The sequence below is a fragment of the Aulonocara sp. 'chitande type north' Nkhata Bay genome, linkage group LG2, assembly GCF_057382095.1.
Source record: "Aulonocara sp. 'chitande type north' Nkhata Bay isolate Kocher_YH1m ecotype deep benthic linkage group LG2, A_spYH_male_GT1.1, whole genome shotgun sequence".
NCBI lineage: Eukaryota > Metazoa > Chordata > Actinopteri > Cichliformes > Cichlidae > Aulonocara > Aulonocara sp. 'chitande type north' Nkhata Bay.
This window is the reverse complement of record NC_141345.1, coordinates 35345045-35371860: the sequence shown is the minus strand read 5'-3', so window position 1 is coordinate 35371860 and position 26816 is coordinate 35345045. Positions and strand designations below refer to the sequence as shown.

Genomic DNA, 26816 nt, shown 5'->3' with positions numbered 1-26816 from the left:
AGACCCAGGAAATGGCTACAGGAAGAGGGTGACAGACTGTCTGAAGCAGTTAGAACAAGACAAGGCTATTGACCGGACCTCATACCACAGGCTATACCCAGGTGAACCTACACCAAGCCTGTATGGTTTACCAAAAATACATAAACAGGGTGCACCTTTAAGACCGATTGCATGATCAACTCTGTCACCTATAACATCTCCAAGTTTCTGGCTTCCATCCTCAACCCGCTGGTGGGCAGCTCTGAACACCACATCCAGAACACCTTGGATTTTGTTGAGAAGGTGAGAGATGTCATCATGGAGGCAGATGAAACCATGGTCTCGTACGACGTTACATCTCTCTTCACTTGCATCCCAGTCACGGAAGCGTTGGAGGTAGTCCGTAAGAGGTTACAGGATGACACCAACCTCAGCAACAGGACCACTCTCAGCATGGGCTCCCCAGTTTCACCAATCGTGGCCAATTAGTACATGGAAGAAGTGGAAAAGAGGGCTTTGCTATCCTACCCTGGAACACCACCAAGCCATTGGTTCACATATGTGGATGACACCTGGATAAAAATCAAATCTCAGGACGTACCACAATTCACGGATCACATTAACTCGGTGGACCGACACATCAAATTCACCAGGGAGGATATGAAAAGTGGCAGGTTAGCCTTCTTAGATTGTGAGATTTCCATCAGTAATGGGGGACATCTAAAAGCTGACGTGTACCGTAAACCTACACATACGGATCAGTATCTAAGGTTTGACTCTCAACATCCACTGGAGCACAAACGGGGTGTCATCAGGACGCTACAACACAGAACGAACACCATCCCCATGAACTTCTTCACAAATAAAATTTTGATCATTAGAGAAAAGATTACCAATAATCATCCCACAGATGTAATATTATCTACAGCTACTCTTAGTACCATTGATGTTAAGTTAGACTCTTTTTCTCCAATTGATCTTTCTGAGTTAACTTCAATAATTACTTCCTCCAAACCATCAACGTGTCTTTTAGACCCCATTCCTACAAAACTGCTCAAAGAAGTCCTGCCATTAATTAATTCTTCGATCTTAAATATGATCAATCTATCTCTAATAATCGGCTATGTACCACAGGCCTTCAAGCTGGCTGTAGTTAAACCTTTACTCAAAAAGCATCTCTAGACCCAGCAGTCTTAGCTAATTATAGGCCAATCTCCAACCTTCCTGTCATATCAAACATCCTTGAAAGAGTAGTTGTCAAACAGCTAACAGATCATCTGCAGAGGAATGGCTTATTTGAAGAGTTTCAGTCAGGTTTCAGAGCTCATCACAGCACAGAAACATCTTTAGTGAAGGTTACAAATGATCTTCTTATGGCCTCTGACAGTGGACTCATCTCTGTTCTTGTCCTGCTAGACCTCCGTGCAGCGTTCTATACCATAATATCCTATTAGAGCAATTAGAACATGCTGTAGGTATTACAGGTACTGTGCTGCAGTGGTTTGTATCATATCTATCTAATAGACTCCAGTTTGTACATGTAAATGGAGAGTCCTCTTCACACACTGAGGTTAATTATGGAGTTCCACAGGGTTCAGTGCTAGGACCAATTCTGTTTACATTATACATGCTTCCCTTAGGCAGCATCATTAGAAGACATAGCATATATTTTCACTGCTATGCAGATGACACCCAGCTCTATCTGTCCATGAAGCCAGATAACACACACCAATTAGTTAAACTGCAGGAATGTCTTAAAGACATAAAGACCTGGATGGCCGCTAACTTTCTGCTTCTTAATTCAGATCAAACTGAGGTTATTGTACTCGGCCCTGAAAATCTGAAATATGGTATCTAACCAGATTCTTCCTCTGGATGGCATTACCTTGGTCTCCAGTAACACTGTGAGGAACCTTGGAGTCATTTTTGACCAGGACATGTCCTTCAATACACATAATAAACAAATATGTAAGACTGCGTTCTTCCATTTGCGCAACATCTCTAAAGTTAGAAATATCCTGTCTCAGAGTGACGCTGAAAAACTGGTTCATGCATTTATTACTTCCAGGCTGGACGACTGTAATTCATTATTATCAGGATGTCCTGAAAACTCACTGAAACGTCTTCAGTTAATCCAAAATGCTGCAGCAAGAGTCCTGACAGGGACTAGAAAGAGAGAGCATATTTCTCCTGTTTTGGCTTCCCTTCATTGGCTTCCTGTTAGATCCAGAATTGAATTCAAAATCCTGCTCCTCACAAGCAAGGTCTTAAATAATCAGGCCCCATCTTATCTTAATGACCTTGTAGTACCATATCACCCTATTAGAGCACTTCGCTCTCACACTGCAGGTCTACTTGTTGTTCCCAGAGTATTTAAAAGTAGAATGGGAGGGAGAGCCTTCAGTTTTCAGGCCCCTCTTCTGTGGAACCAGCTTCCAGTTTGGATTCGGGAGACAGACACTATCTCTACTTTTGAGATTAGACTTAAATCTTTTCTTTTTGTTAAAGCATGTAGATAGGGCTGGATCGGATGACCCTGAATCATCCCTTAGTTATGCTGCAATAGGTCTACACTGCTGGAGGATTCCCATGATGCATTGAGTATTTCTTCAGTCAGTCTTTCTCACTCACTATGTGTTAACAGACCTCTCTGCACTAAATCATACTTGTTATTAATCTCTGGCTCTCTTCCACAGCATCTCTTTATCCTGTCTTCCTTCTCTCTCACCAACCGGTCGTGGCAGATGGCCGCCCCTCTCCAAGTTGGGTTCTGCCTGAGGTTTTTTCCTATTAAAAGGGAATTTTTCCCTCCCACTGTTGCCAAAGTAAGGGGTCATATGTGTTGGGTCTGCGCTTCCACAGGCCTCGCTAGTTTAGAGACTTATTCTCGTTAACGACAAAAACAAGACGGAACCGGGTTTTACTTGCTAGCAAGGGAAGGCTGGTCGGAACCAGGCTCTGGGAGCTCAATGCTCCTCGCCCATCTCCAACCCAACTTCTTCAACAAGCAGCCCTCCTCGCAGCTATTTATTTCCATGACAGTTACAGTTTACAGTTTACACAAGCACCTCCCCTCGTAAAAGCCCCCTATGGTTCTTTTTTTTTTTTTTTTTTTTTTTTTTCCCGCCTGTCCCATTTGGTTCTTTAGCCATCAGAATTGTTGTCTGAAGACCAACAAGGATACCCAATGGATTTACTTTGCCAAATGGATCATCGTGGCATTGCCGTATTGGTCCATTTGGTCGATCTTTGTTTTTATTATTTATTATATTTTATTTTCAGATGTTACAGACGGGACAGACATGAGTGAGGGATAGGAAAGGGAGAAAGAAAGAGGAAGGAAAGGAAAAACAGAAGGGGAGAGGGACAGTGAGAAAGGGGGGGAGAAAAAAAATAAAAATCTCCTGGATCACCTGTTGAGAGAAGAATAGAAAACAAGCAAAAAAAACAAAAAAAAAAAAACAAAGCAACATACTAAACACAACACCATCGCATTAATCTAGCTAAGTGTAAACAGCAGTAAATATTAAATATTCAATGTTGTTGTGCAGCACGCAGGATAGATGTGCTTCGAAGTAGCAGCCAAGAAAGGTGTAATTTGGGTCTACGAGCAGTGAACACCCGTGTGCATACCTGTGTGGATCAGCGCGCTTGTATTCCAAAGGTTTCTCCATGTAACGATCTGCTAGGGAGTGTGGGGGGGGCCACAGCCCCGTCCTCCAGGGTGTGAAGCGGGTATGGAGGAGATCAAAACTCCAGACATCCAGAGGCCCCCAGAACACAAGAGACCATGGAAGACCAACAGAGGGGCAGCCGCGCCACTGTTCCAGTAAGAGCTGAGGAGAGTCCCAGATGAGGGTTAACCCAGCAGCCGCGGAGCAGAAGCCAGGGGGAGTTGCAGTGACGCGCCCGTGAGCTCCGCCGGCCGCCAGCTATGCCTGAGTGACCGAGCCCCAGGCCGAGAGGCCGGGGGCACCCCACCTCCGAAGGGGCCCGAGCGAGCCCCAGGCTCCAGGCCCCGATAAGCGGCAGCCAAGGAGTGAGCCGGTGTGTACCTGGACGCCCACCCCCAGACACAAAGAACCCCCAACGCACCGACACCTGAGGGAGTCCGCCACTGGCAGGGGAAGTGGTGGTGGGTGGAGATAGGCCTCCAAACCTTGGAGGGCCTGAGGTGTCCCCAGAGAGGTGGCGTCTGATACCCAACCTGACATATAGACACAGACATACAGGCACACACAGACACAAACATCCATTCCCACCCTCATGCTCTCATATGCACTCACTCCACACTCAACCAACGTGGAGACAGACATAAAGAGACGCTGTACACACGATCACACTCCCCAAGCGTACTCTACAAACCGGGTCTAGGTACCCTTGCCCCTGGAGGGGGGAACTGCACCCAGACCCAGGTGGTGTTACCCTTTTCCCTGCGGTGGGGAGAGGCAGACCACCCCGACTCCGTAGCAGCAGGGAGGCCCCACACCCCAGACCGCAGTCGGACGGCCAACTCCTCCTAGCCCTCCCGCTCCAGCAGGCCGCAGAGAATGGGGGTGGGGGAAGACTCCAAACCTCCCTCCACCCGCTCATTGTAGTGTTGATGCATGTGTGTTCTAAGGTGCAATTAAAACCCAGGAGGGCATGATGGAGCTACCTGCCAAGGAGCAGCAGGTAAGCGCATAGTCCCTCCTGATAGCCCTCAATGACTAAGTGTATTTAAAATTGAGAGGTGGGCAACGACGCCAGGGGTGAGGTGTACACCCTGATGGTAATTTGGACTCCGTGATTGTGCCCACCCCCAAGATCCTATATGTATGTGTAATGAAAGTGTGAATAATGTGAATGTCTAAGTTGTGGGATAAAATTGAGGCAGAGGCAGCCAGAAGGGGAAAGGGGGGAGGTAGCCTCCTCTGCACCCTGGTGACATACCCCTACTCCAAGGCCCTGCATGTGTGGGTGGTTGTGGTGGAGCGGGAAGAGGGAGGCAGCTGGAGATGGGGAGGGAAGGAAGGGAGGGGCAGGTAACCCCTCCCTGGGGCCAGCTCCCCCGCTGACCCCAGTAGGCACTCTCACACTCCGCGACCCACCAGGGAAAGGGGGCCCAGGCCCATCCAGACCGGGGCCCAGTGCAGCAGCGCCTCCCAGCTCCACAGAGCCCGGGACAGTCCACCCAACCCCACCACAGAGAAAACTGCACCCACCCCACCATCCACTCATCTTCCAGACTACATAAGACAGTAAACGCCCAGGCTGAGATCTTCCTCCACCTCTCCTGTATCTCCCCCTCCTGCAGAGAGAGTTCCTGAAGAGAGGAAAGCTCCTGCAAGATGTGACCATCTCCCCCACCAGTTGAAGAGCCCCCCAGGTGGCTCGACGCACCGGCGGCACCCTGCTCCAGGGCTGGGCCCCCATGCACCCACCCGCCCACAACCCCGGCAACACACCAACCAGGACCCAAGCCCCCGAGGCCCGGCCCGGGCCCCAGCCCAGAGACGGAGCGCCCCCAGAACCTCATGCCCATCCCGGACCCACCCAGGGGCAGCCAGGCTACCAGGTCAGTAACCCACGTCCGTCAGCACAGACCCTCCCCTAGCTCCGGTGCACGCAGCCGCGAGGAAACAGTCACCTGAGTCACCCCAACCGGACATGACCGCTACCCCGGGTTGAGCCCCCCAAGGAAGAAGCCTCCGGGGAACCCCCCGACGCCCTAAGCCTGTCCCTGCCCCCACACCAATCACAACAGTGAAGGCGGGACCAAACTATGACCCCCCACCCCCACTAGGTGATGGAGCTGATAAAAGGAGCCCAGAGCAATTGATCTGATGTGGTGGCAGAGGCTGTGTCAAGACTAATGTAATCTAATAGATAATTTCTATATTGGTTAGAATTAAGATTATTTTTATTTTTCCAGTTCATGAGGACTGTTTTCTTGGCTATGCATAGGGCAGTGAAAATCATATGGGCTATATTCTTTTCTGAAGTGACATTATCTAAGCTGCCCAGTAAACACACTAAGGGGGAAGTTGGAATGTTACATTTCAGACACTTTGATAAGTCTTCACATATCTCGCGCCAAAACTTTTGCACTGGTGGACAGAACCAAAGAGCGTGGATGTAATTGTCTGGTGTATTGCCTTGACAGTGTGAGCAGTTGTCGGAAGATGTAAAGCCCATCTTGAACATCCGATGACCTGTATAGTGCACTCTATGTAGTATTTTGTATTGTATTAATTGCAGACTGGGATTTTTAATTAATTTAAAGGTTTTTAAGCAAATCTGAGACCAGAAGTTTTGGTCTAAACTGACTGATAAATCTGCTTCCCACTTTTCAATAGGAAGGGATATTGATTCATCTAATTTAGAAAGTGTTCTGTATATTTTAGATAATAATTTGGGGGATTTAAGAGTAAGAAAATGTGCCGCACTTAGTGGTGTTTGTAATTCAACTTGACTGAGGTTAAATTTCTTTTTTACTATGGATTTAATTTGTTGATATTCTAAAAACCTTGTCTTGTTGATCCCATATTGTGCAACTAGTCTGTCAAATGGAATAAATTCTGTTCCCTCTAATATATGTTCTAAGTATTTAATTCCTTTACAACTCCATTCTGGGAAATTAATCATATTATTGTTTTGTAATATGTCAGGGTTATTCCAGATAGGTGTACGTTTGCATGGGATTAATGAAGACTCCGTTATTTTTAGAAACTCCCACCATGCTGTCAGAGAAAAGCTGATGTTGATACTTTTAAAGCATTCATGTCTTTTGATGTTTGAGCTAATAAATGGTAGGTCTGAAATCTCTAGATCCTTGCATAGTGCCTGTTCAACATCTAGCCAGGGCTCAACTAAGAAGGTATGTTTTAACCATTCTGAGATGAACTGAAGCCTGTTGGCTAAGAAGTATTGGTGAAAATTAGGCAGGTCTAATCCTCCTCTATCCTTGGTTCTTTGTAGCGTTTTTAAGCTGATACGCGGGGGTTTATCTTTCCAAAGGAATTTGGAAATATATGAATCCAGAGATCTGAACCAATCTTGTGATGGTTTGTTAGGGATCATCAAAAATAAGTAATTTATTTTTGGCAAGATCATCATTTTTATAGTGGCGACCCTTCCCATGAGTGATATGGGTAAAGATTTCCATCTAGTCAGATCGCCTTCTACTTTCTTTAGAAGTGGGATGTGGTTTAATTTAGTTAAGTCTGAAAGCTTAGGAGAGACATTAATACCTAAATATTTAATATTTCCGGATTGCAGTGGGGCAGAGGAAGAATTATGGAAGGAGCAGTTAATGGGGAGAGCTGTAGATTTTGGCCAGTTAATTGAATAATCTGAAACTCTTGAAAACCAGTTTATTAAAGTAATTACCTCAGAGAGGTTGGTTTGTGTGTTTTGCAGAAAAAGCAACACATCATCCGCATAGAGACTGATTTTATGTTCTATGTTCTTACATTTTATGCCCTTAATTGTTGTAGCCTGTCTAAATGCTGCTGCTAGAGGTTCGATAAAAATTGCAAAAAGTGAAGGGGAGAGTGGGCATCCCTGTATGGTGCCCCTCAGGAGACAGAAGCTAGAGGATGTCTGGTCATTTGTTCTGATACGAGCTGTTGGGGAATTGTATAATATTCTTATCCAGTTTATGAAAGAGTTTCCAAAACCAAATTTGTGTAAAGTTGCGAATAAAAATTTCCAGTTAACTCTGTCAAATGCTTTTTCTGCATCTAGAGATAATATTATGGCTTCGATGTTTTTATCGTATGAGTAGTCTATTAAATTAAGTAATCTACGAGTGTTTGTTGAGGAGTGCCGACCTTTTATGAAACCAGTTTGGTCAGGATGAATTAAGAGGGGGGTCATTTTCTCTAATCTCTTTGAGAGAGCTTTGCAGATTATTTTAAGGTCTACATTTAAAAGAGAAATTGGACGATAGCTTGAGGGAAATAAAGGGTCTTTGCCTGGTTTTAGCAGGAGACTAATGTTGGCAGAATTCATATTTGGTGGTAGTCTGCCCTTTTCCTCGATTTCCTGCAACATGCTGTGGAATACTGGTGCCAAAATTGTCCAGAATTCTTTGTAGAATTCTGCAGGGAAGCCGTCTGGACCTGGAGCCTTATTATTGGGCATACTTATCAGGGCTTCCTGGAGTTCACTTGGCGTCAGTGGCGAATCCAGTTCCATTGCTTGACTGTCTAGTAATTTTGGAAGAGTTACGTTGTCAAGAAACAAATCAATTTCATTTTTAGATGGGTTTATTTGTGGTGAGTATAAAGTTTCATAGAAATCCCTAAAAATGTTGTTTATTCTTCCAGGATCATATATTGTGTTCCCCGATAAATCTTTAGCAGCACATATAGTTGTTTTTTCTTTATTTATTTTTAGCTGGTTAGCTAGAAATCGACCTGATTTGTTACTGTGTTCAAAATTCTGCAAGCGAAGTCTTTGTATAAGGAATTGTGTTTTTTTATTAATAATTTCATTTAATTCTAGTTTTGTTTTGCATATTTTGTTCAATGTTTCCTGATCTTGGTTGCACGCGTAGGCTTCTTCTAGTGATTTGATGTTTTTTTCTAATTCCTGAATATTTTTGTTTTCTTCTTTCTTTTTGTGTGATGAGAAAGAAATTATTTTACCTCTCATCACAGCTTTCCCTGCTTCCCATAGAACAGAAGCAGATATTCCGGGAGTGTCATTAAAGTCTAAATATGAAGTCCATTCCTTTTTAAAATATTTAATAAAGTCTTCATCTTTAAGTAGTGATATATTAAATCTCCAGTTTTTTCTTGGCGTGGTGTTATTCTTGTGCATTAGTGTTAAAGATACAGGAGCATGATCGCTGACAGCTATAGGATGAATCTCAGTGTCTGAAATGTCACACAGCAGTGAGCTGCTGACCAAAAAATAATCCAGACGAGAGTAAGAGTGATGAACATGCGAGAAAAAAGTATATTCCTTACTGGTGGGGTGAAGAGAGCGCCATGCATCGCAAAGACCAAAGTCGCTCATATACTGTTTGATTATATTTGTGGACTGCCAATTGCGCTGAGTTCCTGTTGTGTTGAGCCTATCCATGTCTTCATTTAGTCCAAGGTTGAGGTCACCGCCAAGAATGAGTGTGCAATCAAGGTGTTCAGAGAGTGCACTAAAAAATCCGTGGAAGAATGAGGGTTCATCAACATTTGGACCGTATATACTTACAATACATAGTTTTTTGTTCAATATTGATAGTTTAATAATTAGAAATCTACCCTCTGGATCTATAACTGTATCGAGTACTGTAAAATTAACATTTTTATGTATTAAAATTGCTACTCCCCGTTGTCTAGAATTATAACCGGCTGCAAACACGTTAGGAAACTCAGGTGTTTTAAGTTCGTTTAAACCTGTGACAGGTTTATGAGTTTCTTGTAATAAAACAACATCTGCCTGTAGTTTTTTAAGCTGGTTAAATATCTTTAACCTCTTTCCTCTGGTGCCAGCTCCATTTACATTCCATGTGACAAACCTCAGCATGCCCATAATTGTGCGTGTGTGTCTAATGATGTATGCTGGGTGTTTCGTTTAGACAGGTGGAGAGAATGTGGAAACATCCCTTGTTTGTAAATAGAAAGAGAAAAAGAAGTGTGGTGAGAGACTCCATAAGTCTGACTATGTGTGTGAATATTCACTAATATGAACAAGCGTGGCTTGCTTATGTGTCCTTCAAGTCTGTGCGTGCTGTGAGGCTGTTGTGAATGTGCTGCCGTTGAGCTGATGTGTTTGCGTGATCGTGGTGTGAAAATATGGAGAAATAAAGGGTGTTGTTTGTAGGTGAGTGGGGAAGTAGGTGACCACAGCAGTGAAAGACAAGAGAAAGAAAGAAACCACATGAACTGTGAGCAACAACAACAAAAAAGAAACGAAACGGAAACATTCCAATTAAAGCAATGACGGAGGGTGACGGTGTTATATCTGCTATGACATCATATTGATATTACTAGCTTAAACTCATGTTAAAGGAGAGAGTGTGAATGAATAAGAAAAGAGTGTAGCGGGTTCTTATCTGGAGTGCAGTTAATATAACCACGGTGTGGTGCCGAGGTCGCGGTAAAGCTGTCCGTCCACGTAGAGCCGGTCCACGGCGATGACAGCACGGGAGCCTTTCTGGATGAAGCTACGTCGAACTGGGAACAGGACCTTGCGTCGTTCCAGGATCTCTTTGGGGAACTGGTCGTTCACGCTGAAGTCCGTTCCTTTCAGCTCTCTGCCGCGACTCTTCACCTGTTCCTTCTGTTTGAATTGACCGAACTTGGCCACAATAGGCCGTGGTCTCCCGGTCCGCGACCGCGCGCCCCCCAAGCGATGTACTCTATCGAAGTTGATGTTCTTTACGGTGTCCTCCGGCAGCTTCAGGTGGATTTTAATGAAGCTTTTCACCGTTGCCTCTGCGTCCTCTCCGGCAGTTTCTGGAATACCAGAAAACACAAGATTATCTCTCATGCTACGGGCTTGTAGATCGATAACGGACTCTTTTATTTTTTTATTTTCAATGTTTAGCTGGGTCACGTTATCGGTGAGAGATTTGACCGACTCCCGTAGCGTGGCATTTTCAGCGGCAAGCATTTCCACCTGCTGCTGGCTGAATTCCAGGGATTCTCTCAGAGATTTAAATTCCCGGTGTAAAATCTCCACCAGGGACAGCCTCGCATCGAAACTGGACAATCGCTTGTCGATTGACTCCAGGATTTCTGCGATGTCTTTGCCGGCAGGCGATGTTGTACCGGGGGAGTCTGCCGGGCGACATCTCTTCGATGACGGTGTCTCAATTTTGGCCGGGGAAGATGCACTCTGGGCCTTCTTCATTACTAAATCTTGAAAACAGCGGTCGATGTAATCTTGGAGAGCGTCTAAACTCTCCCCGTTGTCCTCCAGGGTGTTAGAGATGATAAAACAGATGTTGTTAGTTATATGACAATTGATTAGTATATTTGGTAATACTGAAGCTTGAAAAACCTTTGTTAAACTCTATGCTACCATTTGCTTTTTCTCCGCCAAAATCTCCGGCGTCTGACGTCACCTACAACATGGGTTGCTTACCTTGTCCGTCACTTCCGTCCTGTCCGTCACTTCCGTCATCGCCCCCTATGGTTCTAAAAGACAAGGCACTATGTGTGTATGTGTGTGCACGTGTAAGCACCTGTGTGTATGTGTATGCATATGCAAGAACGTGTGTGTGTGTGTGTGTGTGTGTGTGTGTGTGTGTGTGTGTGTGTGTGTGTGTGTGTACATGTTTGTGTCATGGGAAGCCGTTTGTGTGACCTCCTGCTGATCACAGAAGATCACAAAGTTAATGCCCGGACAAAAAAATCTTCACGAGGGACAATCAGATGGATCAGTGAGGGCCCTCTCTTTTTTATCAAGTGGATGGACCCAAGGTAGGTGAGTGTGTGCTCAGCTCAGCACAGTGCTTTTTCGGGGGAAACTGTGAAAAGGATGTGCAAGGTTGAAGGGTTAAGGTGCCAGTGCCACCAGCTGTAAAGGACTACAACCGCTTTATAGAAGGAGTTAACCTGTCAGACCAGCTGATTGGCTCCTATTCTTCATGTAGAAACAGCAGGAAGTGGTATGTGACAGTGCTGCATCGCTTTATAGACATTTCTGTCACAAGGAGCTCTGTGGCAGACTGGAGCAGCAGTCAATGACACACAACGATTTCCAGAAGCAGTTGATCGTTGAGCTCTGTTTGGGTTGTCCCCACAACCAGCCCACTGGAGCTACCAACAAGCCCCAGTTGCCATTGTTGAAGTGGTACCTGGTCAAAACAAAGCCACAAAGGGGCACAAGAAGTGAAAGCTGTGTGGGAAGTGCACACCCTTCAAGTATGAGGCATGCAAAGTGGCTTGGTGCGTTATTGTGGACAGGAACTGTCACAGGGCCTATCACACCTCCACCACTGCTACTGAAAAATAATATTTGACTGTTCCTTTCTGTCTAAAATTTACCGTGACACTTAGAAGTTTGACTGCACTATTGTAAATGATCTTTTTAATGCTTTTTATTGTCATGTTGCTAAATTGTGCAAAATATGAATGTATTTATTTTTGTTTTTGCTCCACCAGGGCTACTGAACACTTACATTTCACTGTGCCTTTCTGTATATAGGTTCCTGTGACACTTAGAAGTTTGATATTTTTGTATCAAGATGCACGGCAATGACCATGTGGCAAAAGAGGGGTTTTGCCACATAGTTTTCATTTTTAAATTGCACGCACTGGGACGTCAGTGGTATGGAAGGAGAGACTGAGGTGCAGGTGCAGACTGAGACCAGGAGAGAAGGCTTCAAGAGGACCAGTGAGAAGCAGTGACCATTTCACAAATCTCTCTGAATCTCTGCTGCTGTGCTGGGGAGGCCCTGCGGCTCCGGCTGTCTTTTTTGTTCCCTCCTTCAAACCTCACCGTCACTGCCCTCTTCCTGCTGCTCCTCGCAAAAATCTTGGGCTCATTGTTGTCACTGCCACCTTAACTTCAGCTACTTTCCTTACTCCTCTTCCTCCCCCTCTGCTGCAGGGGCGTGTATTGAACAGATGATGGTCCATCTGGAGGTTTCTTCCTCTTAAAACGTTTTTCTTTGCTACTGTTACCAAGTGCCTGCTTATAGGGGTTGTTTGATTGTTGCTTTTTTCTTTACTATTGTAGGATTTTTCCTTACAATATAAAACACCTAAAAATGGCTGTCTTGTGTGGCACTATATAAAGAAAATTTAATTTAACTGAAAATTAAATGTATTTTTGGTAAATGGTAAATGGTAAATGGCCTGTATTTGTATAGCGCTTTACTAGTCCCTAAGGACCCCAAAGCGCTTTACATATCCAGTCATCCACCCATTCACACACACATTCACACACTGGTGATGGCAAGCTACATTGTAGCCACAGCCACCCTGGGGCGCACTGACAGAGGCGAGGCTGCCGGACACTGGCGCCACCGGGCCCTCTGACCACTTATTGTGGTTACTTATTGTTATTCTTAGTAACCTTCTAAATAAATAAATGATTGTAAAAAAAATGTATTGCTTTCAATTTCACTCTCCCAGTGAGTGGTTCCTCATTGTTTGGCTAGGTGCACTGAAATGAGGAAAATCTGACTGGTAACTGAAATGTTTGGGTTTGTAAAGCACTTTTAAAGCACAATTCTAATTGATTCTGACAAAATGATCTTTTTTAACTTGGGGCAGCTTTCAACATACTGGATGACAAGCACTTCTGTCATTTCCAGACAGTTCAGCTAAAATGATCAGTTACGGGAGCCTTTGGTTGATGTTGTAGTTTCTCACCATGCATCTGACAAACGCCATGAGGATAGCCGTTATTACTTCTGAAAGTCAGCATTAAAATTAACTTTGCCGTCTTTATTGAGTTGTATAATTAGAAAAGTAGCTTTGAAAGTAAGGCTCCCCAGTAAATGCAATGCTATTTTTACAGTGAGCTAACAAGCTACAGATACTCAACAATAATGAAAAATATTATTTATTTTATTTGAATACAATAAAGCAGAAAATTAAACATTTGTAACTTAAGTTGACTGCTTCCAGCATATTGTATTTTTTAAAAACCCATCACCAATTTTTCACATTACATAACCAACAGTCACAAAAACATTTATGTGGCAGAGAGCTGTTTCCAACATTGAGACCTGGCCATTATGTTTTTTATTATATTGTGAATGCTTTGCCATGGATAACACTTCCACTGAGATACCTCTGACAGGGGGCATAATTATCTTTTCACACTGCTCCTATGGTGTTAAAAATCATATGAGTTCCTGTTCTGTCAGTATACCAGCTGAATCCCAGATAATACAGAACAGAGTGGTAATTGATAGTAGGAGAACCAGGGCTCTGGGCAAAATACGATGAAGCTGCCCTGGTTTTTCTTCTTTTTTTTTTTTCTTTTTTTTCTCTTTGCTTAATGCTTTAATTTAATTATTTTTTTCTTATTTTCTTTTCTTTTAAAATTTGTTTTAATGGTCAGTCACTAGAGAACAAGTGCTGCGAAAAGGCTTGGGACTGTACGTGTTAATTTGAAAGGGTTTACTCCAGTTCTTTAGCTCTCCTCCCTGAAGAGGAGACGAGATGTGAAAATCTCATTAATATGCCTTGGAGTGGAGAAACCTCTTGCTGGATTAGACAAACATGGCTACTTGCGCTGAAGATTGACAACTTCAACAGCAGCACAAAGCCAGCTTCTGCATTATTAAGGTTGTTTGGTGGTCTTGTGCTGTATGTGATCTTGTCCTAGTCCCATTGTGACTTTCTTGACCACTACACGTTTAATAAGTTTTTGTATGGGACGAGATGTGCTCATTACTGAACCAAGCCTCACTCTGCCTCTCTACATGTCCCTGTTGGTGTTCTTCTCTATGGGGTCAGCTCCTTCTAGTTACAATTTAATGAGAAATAATAATCCTTTCAACTCTCACAAGACCATGTGGTTAGCAACAGCTTATCACTGTGGACAATGGTGACAGGTAGAAGAGGTGGAGAAGTGTAGCCACCTGTCAACACTGTCATTAAAATAATAATAATTATTATCATTATTATTATTATTATTATTATTATCAAAATGCTAATATTAGTAAAATAGTTGTTATTATTTAGAAATCCAACAAAATGCCTTTCATTACATAGATATTTTTTTTTTTTTTTTTTTTTTTTTTTCTTTTGGCCTGTCCCGTTTGGCTCTTTTGCATCAGAATTGTTGTCTAAAGGCAAAGAAAGATGCCCAACGGATTTACTTTACCAAACTGACCATCCCAGCCTTGCCATAATGGTCCATTTGATTCACCTTTTATTGTTTATTTTATTTTCACTTACTGAATACGGGACAGACTTGACTGGGGGAAAGAAGGGGAGAAAGAAAGAGGGAAAGAGAAACAGCTGAGAAGAGGGACGGGGGAGAAGGGCAAAAGACAAAAACCAACAGAACGGGCAGAGAAAAAGAAATGCATATATCAATCACCTGGGTCACCTGCTGAGAAAGAAAAAAGAAAGCAAGCAGAAGAGAACAAGAGTAATAGAATAAACAACATCACAATGATATATGGGAATATGACAGTAAATACTAAATGTTAAACATTATTGTGCAGCACATAAGATCAACAGAACACAGTGTGCTTTGAGGTAGGAGCCAAAAAGGGTGTAGTTTGTGGGTGTGATCACCCGTGTGTACACCTGTGAGCATGGACGCGCTTGTTTTTTGTTTTTTTAAAAGGTTCCTTCATGTAATAATCTGCTAGAGGGTGTGGGGGGGCCACAGCCCCGTCCTCCAGGGCATGAAGCAGGTGTGGATGAGATCAAAACTCCAGACATCCAGAGGCCCCCAGAACACAAGAGACCAAGGAAGACCAACAGAGGGGCAGCTGCGCCACTGTCCCAGAAAGAGCTGAGGAGAGTCCCAGATGAGGGCTCACTCAGCAGCCGCGGAGCAGAAGCCAGGGGGAGTTGCAGTGACGCGCCCGTGAGCTCCGCCGGCAGCCAGCTGCGCCTGAGTGACCGAGCCCCAGGCCGAGAGGCCGGGGGCACCCCACCTCCGAAGTGGCCCGAGCGAGCCCCAGGCTCCAGGCCCCGATAAGCGGCCGCCAAGGAGTGAGCCGGTGTGTACCTGGACGCCCATCCCCGGACACAAAGAACCACCAACGCACCGATGTCTGAGGGGGTCCGCCACTGGCAGGGGAAGTGGTGGTAGGGGGAGATAGGCCTCCAAACCTTGGAGGGCCTGAGATGTCCCCAGAGAGGTGGCGCCTGACACCCAACCTGACATATAGACACAGACATACAGGCCCACACAGATACAAACATCCATTCCCACCCTCATGCTCTCATATACACTTACTCCACACTCAACCAACGTGGAGACAGACATAAAGAGACGTTGTACACACGATCACACTCCCCAAGCGTACTCTACAAACCGGGTCTAGGTGCCCCCGCCCCTGGAGGGGGGAACTGCACCCAGACCCAGGTGGTGTTTCCCTTTTCCCTGCGGTGGGGGGAGGCAGACCGCCCCGACTCCGCAGCAGCAGGAAGGCTCCACACTCCAGACCGCAGTCGGACGGCCAACTCCTCCTCCTAGTCCTAGCCCCCCTGCTCCAGCAGGTCGCAGAGAACGGGGGTGAGAGAAGACTCCAAACCTCCCTCCACCCGCTCATTGTAATGTTGATGCATGTGTGTTCTAAGGTGCATTTAAAACCCAGGAGGGCTTGGAGCTACCTGCCAGAGAGCAGCAGGTAAGCGCATGGTCCCTCCTGCTAGCCCTCAATGTCTACGTGTATTTAAAATTGAGAGGTGGGCAACGATGCCAGGGGTGGGGTGTACACCCTGATGGTACTTTGGACTCCGTGTATCGTGCCCACCCCCAAGATCCTATATGTATGTGTAATGAGAGTGTGAGTAATGTGAATGTCTAAGTTGTGGGATAAAATTGAGGCAGAGGCAGCCAGAAGGGGACGGGGGGGGGGGGGGGGGGGTAGCCCCCTCTGCACCCTGGTGACATACCTCTACTCCAAGGCCCTGCATGTGTGGGTGGTTGTGGTGGAGCGGGAAGAGGGAGGCAGCTGGAGATGGGGAGGGAAGGAAGGGAGGGGCAAGTGACCCCTCCCTGGGGCCAGCTCCCCCGCTGACCCCAGTAGGCACCCCCATACTCCGCGACCCGCCAGGGAAAGGGGGCCCAGGCCCATCCAGACCGGGCCCAGTGCAGCAGCGCCGCCCGGCCCCACAGAGCCCGGGACAGTCCACCCAACCCCACCACAGAGAAAACTGCACCCACCCCACCATCCACTCATCTTCCAGACTACATAAGACAATAAACACCCAGGCTGAGATCTTCCTCCACCTCTCCTGTATCTCCCCCTCCTGCAGAGGGAGCTCCTGAGGAGAGGAAAGCTCCTGCAAGATGTGACAATCTCCCCCACCAGTTGAAGAGCCCCCCAGGTGGCTCGACGCACCGGCGGCACCCTGCTCCAGGGCTGGGCCCCCATGCACCCACCCGCCCACAACCCCGGCAACACACCAACCAGGACCTAAGCCCCCGAGGCCCGGTCCGGGTCCCAGCCCTGGTTTTTCTGCCTGTACTTGCAACAGCCTACATATGCAATGTGGCTACGTGGGAGATCATATGTCAAAGATTTGCATAAGATCTGAAAGCAAGAGTCTTGAGTGACAACGGAATGCACAGCAAACACACCAACATGGTCATCATTGCCAAGAACTTTGTTATCAGCTATAAAATTTACTTTTTACATTTACAAACAACTATTACAATGAAGCAAAAAATGATTCTATAACTGATTAATGTCCACATTTTTTATTTACGCATAGATATGGAAATCGCAGTTGAGGATCATCAGTCAATCAATCAAAGCTTTATTTGTCACAAGCAGGTTGCCCTGCAGTGAAAAAGGAACCCCCCCCCCCCCCCCCCCCCGACCTTACACACACATAACACAGACATCACATGGGGTTACAAGTCGGAGATCGGTAGCGTTACAGAAAAGAACACTGAAATGTACACAACAACGGGAGGGTACAAGAGGAAAAAAAGAGACCCCCACTCATGCTGTGCTTTCATGGTAGGACAGCATGAGAACAGGAAACAAAAAACCTCCTCTGCACAAAAAAGCACATGAATGGCCACAGCACAACATTGTGAAAGACATGACAAGCCACAGGGTTGGGTAGGGGATATCATAACACAATAAACACAGTATGTACATCTGATCTGGGACTGCTGCAATCTTTCGACTGCGCCGCCAGCTGACCCGATGTCCACATCATGGGGGAGGTAAGCATCGAAGGCACTAGACACACTGATGCTACCCCACATAGCAGACAGGTCTGGCCCGGATCTGGTGCCAAGCCGGCATTGCTGGCTGACTTCCTGCATAGTAAGTGGTATGTCATCCAGATATGGGCCAGGCCTGGCGTACGTGCCACTGTTTATGTGATAGTATGCCACATCTAGCCCAATTATGGTTTGGTTTATGTGGCCCAGGCTCATGGAAAACAGGTCTGGCCCGGATCTGGCATCAAGCTGGCACTTGTGACTGACTGGTGTCATGGCAGGGTGTATGCCAACCAGATGTTGGCCAGGTCTGGCAATGGCAATTTTAGTTAGAAGACCCAAATGCCACGTTGCAATACTATACTGCTGTGGTAGCCAACATTTCAAATGCAGGTTTGACAAGTTTGCGAGTGCACGCTTTATCCAAAACCTAGTGAAAGGTTTACTCATGTTCACCACCAGGTGTCTGTAGCTCAGGAGGTAGAGCAGGTCACCTGCTGAGGGTAAGATTAGTGGTTCGTTCCCTGAACCCTTTAGTCTGCATGTCAAGAGTGTGAATTTGTATGAATGTAGTTAGGAAGCACTCAGTTTAGAGAAAGTGTGTGTATGATTGGGTGAATGTGGCATGCTGTAAAGAGCACTTTGAGTAATACACTGAAAAAAAGGGACTGGCCATCTCTTGGATTTATGTAAGCATCTTGCATGTATTTAACGCAATTGCCTCATGTTTTAAAGATAAATGTAACTATATAGTGTAAAAACTACATGATATGCAGAAAGGGTGTATTAAATTGTTCATATCATGTTCAGGTGAAGTAAGTCAATAAGATAGCAATGTTAAATCTCGTGAAACCACGCGTGATTTCATCTTGCGGGCTTTGGATCGTGGTTTAAAAAATGCATCCATCTCAGTCAAGTCGAGCAGCCAACTCTACGTTTTTTGGTATGTCTTGATTTTTTGAATTAATGTTTACCATATTTCAGCCAAATGTAGTTAAACGTCTAGAGTGTCGCCATGTAACATGCTAAAAAAGAGCCGTTAGCTTATTTGCTGTTTTATCTGTTGTCAAAGAATTGGCGCTTTTTCATTTGAATTTGTCTTTGGCACAAGAGCCGTAATATCACATTAAACCTAATTACGAGGCACTCACAACATAATTTGGTTTTCTGTGTGAATAGATTTGCCAACTGACTCTTCAGTTACATTGTGTATTTACTGCACCGTGGTGTTAGTGAGATTTTGGACATTGAACAGCTTTAGCTAATATCATCAGCGGCATTATGCTAGCTTACATCCCTACCCCTCCTGCCCTCACCTGCTGTCCTTTTGTTTTTGTTTTTTTTTGCTGCACATTGAGAGATGACCTCTATTCTGCATTTCACCAGGAGTCAGCTGATGGATTGTGGGTTCAAGGTGTTATGGTAAGAAAGTATATTCTATTTTCGCTTAAGGTTTCTGTAACTTAATTATAATAGGTTTTTTATAATTATTAGGTGCATGCATACTCAAATAGACCACCCTATTAATACAACTGAGAAATCCAAAATCTGCCATAGGTTTAACCTGTATGTATTGTCAGAAAGGTGATTACTGGACTCGCATTAATGCACACTTGAACTAAAATGAGGTTGTAACTTGTGGGTTCTTGGGTTGCAAATCAGAAACAAACATCTTTGGATTTTTTTAATCCCATAAGATCTGGAAACACAGTTTTTATTCAACAAAACATTACTGATTAACCAAGCACAGTGCCTGCTGTTATTTCAAAATAATTTTATGTCATTTCAGATAAAATGCAGCATTCCAGTGCATCCCAACCATGCATACAGTCAAGGTTTCTGACGGAGCTGAGTTTCTCTCTGACAGTCTGCTGAAAGTGTTTGCAAAGTGATCGGGGGAACAGTGCACAAAGCTAAAGGATGTAGCTGCCATGATGACAGTAAGAACTTTAAAATTCTTTAACTACAAAGTGTATATGTATTGCATTAGGTCAGTAAAAGATTTTTATGCTGCATCCATTGAAACAGTCAACTATTACCCGTGAGTACTGATTCCACCGAAAGGATGCCATAATTTTCGTTATGCATTTACTGGCCCACTGAGAAAAATTTATCTTTTTAAAAAAATAAATGTTCTGGAAACTATATATCCATAAAGTTGATGTCAAACAGAAACTTTTGATATTTCTTTGTAGATGCTGGTGTTGCATGTTGACTGGTTTAAGTTTTTGTCTGGGATCATTTTCTTCTGTGCTACTGAAAAGTTCACAAATCTCTGTTTTCTTTGTTATAATACTTTAGGATGACGTTAATGCTCGAAGGGAGTCTCATCAAAGTGCTCCGCATCCGTGTGAAAGACAATTGCAACATCTTGGTGCAGGAGTTCATGGTGAGTGTTTTATGAGTAGATTGTGGCTTTGCAACATTTAAAAATGCATTTAGTTATCCACTTGATCCTCATTGGACCAGTTAGGACCAGTAGTCCTCTTTAATAATTTGAAGTTCACATGAGGCCTGGTAGTGAACTCGGCCGCCCCCCCTTGAGGCCCCACCCCCCTATATTAGGGGTCACATCAGTGTGAAAAAACTTTAAATTTGTCATTCTAGTGAACAAAGGAAAATCCCACCAGTATTTACATTAGCTTTTGTTTGAAAAAAAAAAAAGACCAACAGCTAACCAAATTGTGGGGCTGAAAGTCTAAATTCTAACATCTTCTGAGTGACAAAACCTGGATTTCTGATGGGCCGGTGTCTTTCTAACAAAAACTAATGTAAAGCATTTGAAATTATTATGTTTTTCACTCTGTCTTAGAAACTCTGTTAGACCATGAATGGCAGCATGGCAGGCAACTCTTTGGCTATAGCTATTTACTATGTTGCTTGCATTGGTTTAAATTACTCTAACATTAGAACTGGTAGATTCAAAAGAGATGAGTTTAAAAAGGAATCTTAAAGAAATGTTTTGTGTTTAACCAGGACTTGACTGAGGCCACTGCACAGATTGAGAAAACCACAATGAACATCTGTCTCCAGAGGATGCACCAGGCAATGACTTTTCTGATGTTGGCATCATCATCGAGGGTATAGTAGTTCTTCAAGATCTGGATAACGTGACCTTTGCAGTAGCCATGCTGTTTGGACCTTTTTTATTCCTTCAATATGAGTTACCCATCACAACTCTGCTACACTTTTGAGGTGATTCAAAGGGTGGTAATGGAGTTGGATGCAACTCAGCTCTCAAGAAAAGCTCACAACTGAGACAAAACTGCTCCTGCAAGGAAAGCTCACTGTTATGCATGCAAGCTGATCAGCTCTAGGTGAGAGGACATTTAAATCTCACACTTGTTCTGCTGCATTTTGAAGCTCAATTCCAGAAACGGATCGCAGGGTTTATTTTTATAAACTCTGCAACTGCCATGAGGACGAGCCGTTTTTGTTGTTGTTGTTTGTTTTTCCTTTTGCTCTGTACAGCATTTTGGCAGCATTTTTAAATTTCTCTTTGTATTTTTTCTTTCTTTTACTAGTGAAGAGATGTAGCATGAACAGTTAGTTATACAGTCTAAATATCCCATATGGGTCGTGTGAAATGGTATTTTCAGTTTCATTCATTTGAAGTAAAGAACGTTGAATATTTCTAAGTGTGCTGTTTTGAACCAAGATGTCACAGTATGATCAGTGCTGTATTTTTTGACAGTCACTGTATCAATGTTATTTTTGCATCTCTTGAATAAAGGTTTTGACCTGCAGGTGCTAATTTCTTTAGTTATTGGGGTAAAATGGGTAATGTTAATAGGAAGGTGTTTGCCAATTCAGTAACCTAATTTAATGTTAATGGAAACTAACATTACCTCAAATTGTTTAGTTATAATTGTTGTTTAACTGAATCTTGACGTCAGAGGCCTTAAATAGAATGTTTTGATTTGTTCTTTCCCAACATTTTTCAAAAGAAACAGTCTAATTTCTTTGCTGTGATTGATTCCAGAGAACACGGAAGAACTGACATTATTTAACTGTTGATTTATGTAGATTCAGTGGAGGAGTAATGTCAGTTTAATTCTTTACCTACTGTCAATGCAGTGAAATTAGACATTTTGTTTTGAAAGGTTACTGGTGGATGCCAGCAACCATCTTGGAAGAGAACAATACAATCTGTTATAAGGCCTCCATTTGAAAATTGTGTATTTGATGCTAGAATATAATAGCAAAATGTAATTTGAAGATAACATGTAGCATTTAAGTGACCAAGTAGTATTGGGTAAAAGTTATTGAATGGTGTTGGGATAAAGTGAGAAAATTGTGAAGGATTAAAATATTTCAAGAGCTCAAATTACTTCATCAAAACATGTTTAAGTCACATTTTATCAACACAAATTGCACAGGTTTATTGAACATGAATAAATTGTGTTAATTTAACTCAATTGTTTAAGTTGCTGCCAAAGCAAAACATCTGTGTGCAACAAATGTCCACCATTGAATTAAGTAAATCCAACAACATATTTTTTTCAGTGTACGGGAGACTAGAAAAGCGCTGTCTGAACAGAGTTCATCATCTTACTTTTGCACTGTTATTATCCAGCACATGTTATTATTACATGGCTTGATTAAGGTACACATTAGGCTGACATCTGGGGCCAAATCCACCATAGGTCCCAAGCACCATACAGGTTTAGTCATTACGCTGTACTTGTATATCTCTTTCCATCATCATAGCTGTCTTAGTCAACCTGAACACAACCACAGTATGAAGCCCTGTATCCTGTGATATCTGAAAAAAATAATATATTTCACAAAAACTGTGAGATGACAAATATATAAAAGGAATAACAGTAGTGTTAAAATGTATGTATGTATGTTTAAAATAACTTACCTTCTGATTTAGTTGATTACTAGTGGTCATGGTATAAGTCAGTTGCACTGCTGCAGCACCTGAATTAAAGGAACCTAAAATAAAAATAACATTTACTGAAATTCAGAATATACTGCAAATTAAGTATAAATAAGTATAAAGGAAAACAGATTACCATTCGAACAATTATATTTCTTGTTCTTGATTACATAACTCAGTAAGGCTATAACCATCAAACTTATTGCCAAAGCAGCACACAAAAGAAACACAACTGTGTTGACCACCCGAGAATCACCAAATGACCTAATGTTGTCTGAAAAACAAAAGGATCAAACACGAAAGGTTAATCGCTATGAAAACATTTCCTTAAATGTGCCTCCTGAAAACTAGAAATAATCTGAAGATGTATATATTACATAAAGGTTGTTACCTTCAATATTCAATTTTGCTCCATTCCCAAAAATGATATGTCCACATGTTGCCACAGCACAATAGTAGTTTCCAGAATCAGAAGAGCTGATATTGTTCTTTGAGAACTTGTAGACACATTTTCGAGGAGAATGAACATCAGACTGCCTCTCACATTCATCACCACTGCTTCTATAAACGTAAATCACACTGGGATGTGTTTCATCCATTCCTGCTCTGAACCAGTACACATCCTCTGGACATGTATTCTTCTGCAGGTCAGAGAGGACCGAACACTGTAGAGTCACTGAGTCTCCTTGATATATCGGAGCTGATGGCAGCTCTTGAATGACAACGGGGATGTCAGGTTCTGGTCCTGGAAAATAAAACAAAGTATGTACAATTCATTTAAAACCACTGCAAGAATTGTTATTTTTCACAGTCATGAATAAAGCTAAACTTATGCCACCAACTGTCCCTCAAACTTATGTATGATTCTTAACAAAAGTATTTTACCACCCATCATGAAAACAAGAAAACAGAAAAATGTGTCAATCAGCCAAAAACTTGTTTAAAGGCAAAAGTTATATTGTTATTTATTAGACAAACAGCAAACTGAATTCATGTTGTTATACACTCATTTAAGCTGACTTCTGTTCAGGAATGCAAGTAAATAAGATTTGGTATCTTAATAAAATATAGTAAAGTACTTTACTATATTTTCAGCTTTTTTGTAAAACAGTACTTTTAAGAATTCAAGTATAATATTGATATTTTATTATAAACATGCTTCTGCATGCTGGTGCATTTTTCAACAGAGAAACATGAAAAATCATTTTTCTAATAACTAGTAATAACTAGTAAGTACTGTTAATTAAGGGCAGCTATGGCATAAACCGTACAATGAGAGGTAGTTAATAAATGTGTAAATCAAAATAAATTCAAAGTTGAGCATCAATAAGGAGAATATTGTGTCATTTACCTTTGACTCTTAGGAAAGTAATATTCCACTTTGTCGTTTTGAGTTCAATCACTTCTTCACAGTAATAGAAGGCAGTGTCATTGAGCTGTGTTTGAATTATATGGAAGACAAATGTTCCTGTTTCCTGCTTTGTTGTAATACGAGGAGTTTTGTTAACAGTGCCCTGATCAAAAGTGTAGGCCGCCCCTAAGACTTCAGGCAGATTTCCAGCAACAACTCGCATCCAAAAAAGTAATCCTGACAAGTTAGACCGGCGACTACACGTCAGAGTCACATCTTCTCCAAGATGAACATTTTTTGTTACAAAGCTTTGGTCATCCATGCATCCTGAAAAAATAAAGACAATCCTTTACATCCAAGTGTAAAAGGTAACAATTACTGAAACACAGAGAAAACTGAACACAGATGCATACTTACGCCCAGCTGTGAGTAAAAGAGCTATGCACAATATGATCAACATTGTCTGGTTCAGACCTCAGTTAAAATTAGATTTCACTGCAAGATGATTAATCTTAATGTGGTTTTATCAAATGGGAGGGGACAATGAGATGGGAGGGGACAATGAGATGGGAGGTAACCATTTTAAAACAATCTGATTGGTCTGTAATAATGTTGGCCGTAAAGTTAAATGTTAAGTTAAAATTATCTCATTGTCTCCAATGAACATACACGACACTAGCAGTCATCACAAGAGTCACAAATAAAATTCTAGAATAGATTTCCTGTCCAAAATTTTCAGCCATGTTATAAAGAGAAAAGCTCCAAGACATCAGCTTTTGCTTAGATGCTCTATTGGGCCAGAAAAAGGTTACCAGAAAATGGCAATTGTGCAAAACTGTATCTAAGATTTTACATTATAATTTATGATATACTTTTTGAGCATTGATAAATGACGTCTTTGAGAGTAAACACAACATGACCAACACACCAAAACACGAAGTATGGTTGACAAAACAGGTTCTGTGACAATCGTATGTCCAGAGTAAAAATAGCATTTTGTGATTGTGCTGCAATACTGTTTCAGTCAAATTCTCCAAACTGCAAAAAGCCTAGAGAAAATACTGTTAGTGATATATCAGTGTGATATATCAAAAGACAATGTTGTTCCACTTATTTTGCACTAAACCAAACACGTGAGGATTTATATGAAGTCAGACCTTTCTCTTTCTATATTATTGTCATGTTTTGCTGTGCAGCAGGCAGGATGTAGGACCCAAATGCAGGATTTGGAGACTGAATTATAAACTAAAAGCAGTAGCTTTATTGCTGGGGAAAAACTTGAAATGCAAGAAAGGTAAACTAGAAACGCAAACACAAAACTCAAACTAGGAAACTAGAAAACAAAACCTGAGGGAGCCTGAACATTACCATAAACACAGAGGAAAAACACACCATGGTGACGACACCACGGTGAGCAGGGGAACACTGAGGACTAAAATACACCGGCAGGATAATGAGAGGATGGGGAACAGCTGGGACTACTCAGACGAAACAAGACACGGGAAAAGCAAAACTCAAAACACTGAACACAGGACAGGATCTATCAAAATAAAACAGGAAACACACAACAGGCACAGAGGCACGGACCTGATGCTAAACAAAGGGAACGTGAAGCACAGGGACAGGAGTGACATGAGACATGACTGACTGGGGAACAAGAAAATAAACATAAAGACAAAACTTAACCTACACTAAACACGAGGGGCATGGGAACAAAACCCAAGAACTAGAAATCAAGAAATACTAGAGAACTTAGGGAGCTAGAAATACAAAACAGAAACCCAAAAACACCAACGGTGATAAACAATGGTGAAGTCAAAAACTTATATAATGACACAAAAGACTGGGTCACCGACACAGGACCGTGACAGTTATCATTTAGCAATAAACTGTTTGCATTATTATCCTTTGCTGTATCACACTCTTTGGGATTATCATCAATTAATGTTTACTTCCAGTGATGGATGGAGGAAATTTTTACTGCAGACAAAAACATTTTAAACAGCTTATTTTCTAACCAGACATCGCAGTGGCGGACAAGAAGAGAAAGAAGGCCATAGTGATAGATGTAGTTGTTCCAACCAATATCAGGAAGAAAGATGGTTGAGAGATACCAAAAAGACTGAGAGAGGAGCCAGAGCAAATGTGGAGAGTGAAGGCAACGGTTGTCCCCATGAAGCACCCAAATTAGTGATCTCCAAAGCGGGAGAGTGGCTCCAACAGATCCCAGGAACGACATCCAAGATCTCTGTCCAGAGAAGTGAAGTCCTAGGTGCATCATATTGTAACTATACATTAAAATTCAGAAATTCCCAACAGCCAGACAACCCAGACTCTATATAGTTTGATGTCTTGTGCACCCCTAAATTTTATGTAGTGTTGTGTCAAAGTCCACAATAGGACATTGGAGGCCTAGCTGTTTGCATCCCATTGGCACCTTGTGTTTTTTTGCCTATATATATAGTTTTTTTTTTAATTTGCTGATTTATTTATTTTCAAAATCACTTTTTAACTTTTGTTTTCAGGGCTGGTAAGGTTTAGGAGATTAAAAAGATTTTGTTTTGGGTTAAAACATGGCCCTTCTTCCCAGAACTCCTCTTTGTTGACATATGATAAAAGATAAAAGTGAAGGATCAATCGCAATAATCACATAACGCTGTGTCAGGATACGTTAGATTACAGTCACAACTTAGCAGCTTTAATGCAACACACCATGCAGCTTTATTGTTTATTAGGTTATGGAACTATTTTTATTGAGCACCGAAGTGCAGAGCAAATATTTAT

The 26816-nt window shown here is 42.7% G+C and overlaps 1 protein-coding gene and 1 long non-coding RNA gene across 6 annotated transcripts; one reads left to right on the top strand and one right to left on the bottom strand.

Annotated features, from left to right (window-relative positions):
* Nucleotides 1-18448: 18448 nt before the first annotated feature.
* On the top strand, nucleotides 18449-21334 carry LOC147338274 (uncharacterized). 5 transcript variants are annotated; one of them, XR_015124555.1, is made up of 5 exons: nucleotides 18449-18739; nucleotides 19183-19218; nucleotides 19586-19736; nucleotides 20098-20185; nucleotides 20773-21334. It is a non-coding gene; the product is annotated as an uncharacterized LOC147338274 (long non-coding RNA). The 5 variants fall into 5 exon arrangements; XR_015124553.1 differs by having other exon boundaries at nucleotides 19183-19736; XR_015124554.1 differs by having other exon boundaries at nucleotides 18449-19218; nucleotides 19664-19736.
* Nucleotides 21335-22310: 976 nt separating this feature from the next.
* On the bottom strand, nucleotides 22311-26816 carry LOC147338273 (uncharacterized). The gene is made up of 5 exons (XM_086260447.1): nucleotides 24033-26816; nucleotides 23073-23426; nucleotides 22818-22955; nucleotides 22664-22737; nucleotides 22311-22561 (listed from the first exon to the last, which is right to left on the bottom strand). The coding sequence occupies exons 1-5, from the start codon at nucleotides 24352-24354 to the stop codon at nucleotides 22463-22465; spliced, it is 987 nt and encodes a 328-aa protein (XP_086116573.1). The 5' UTR covers nucleotides 24355-26816; the 3' UTR covers nucleotides 22311-22462.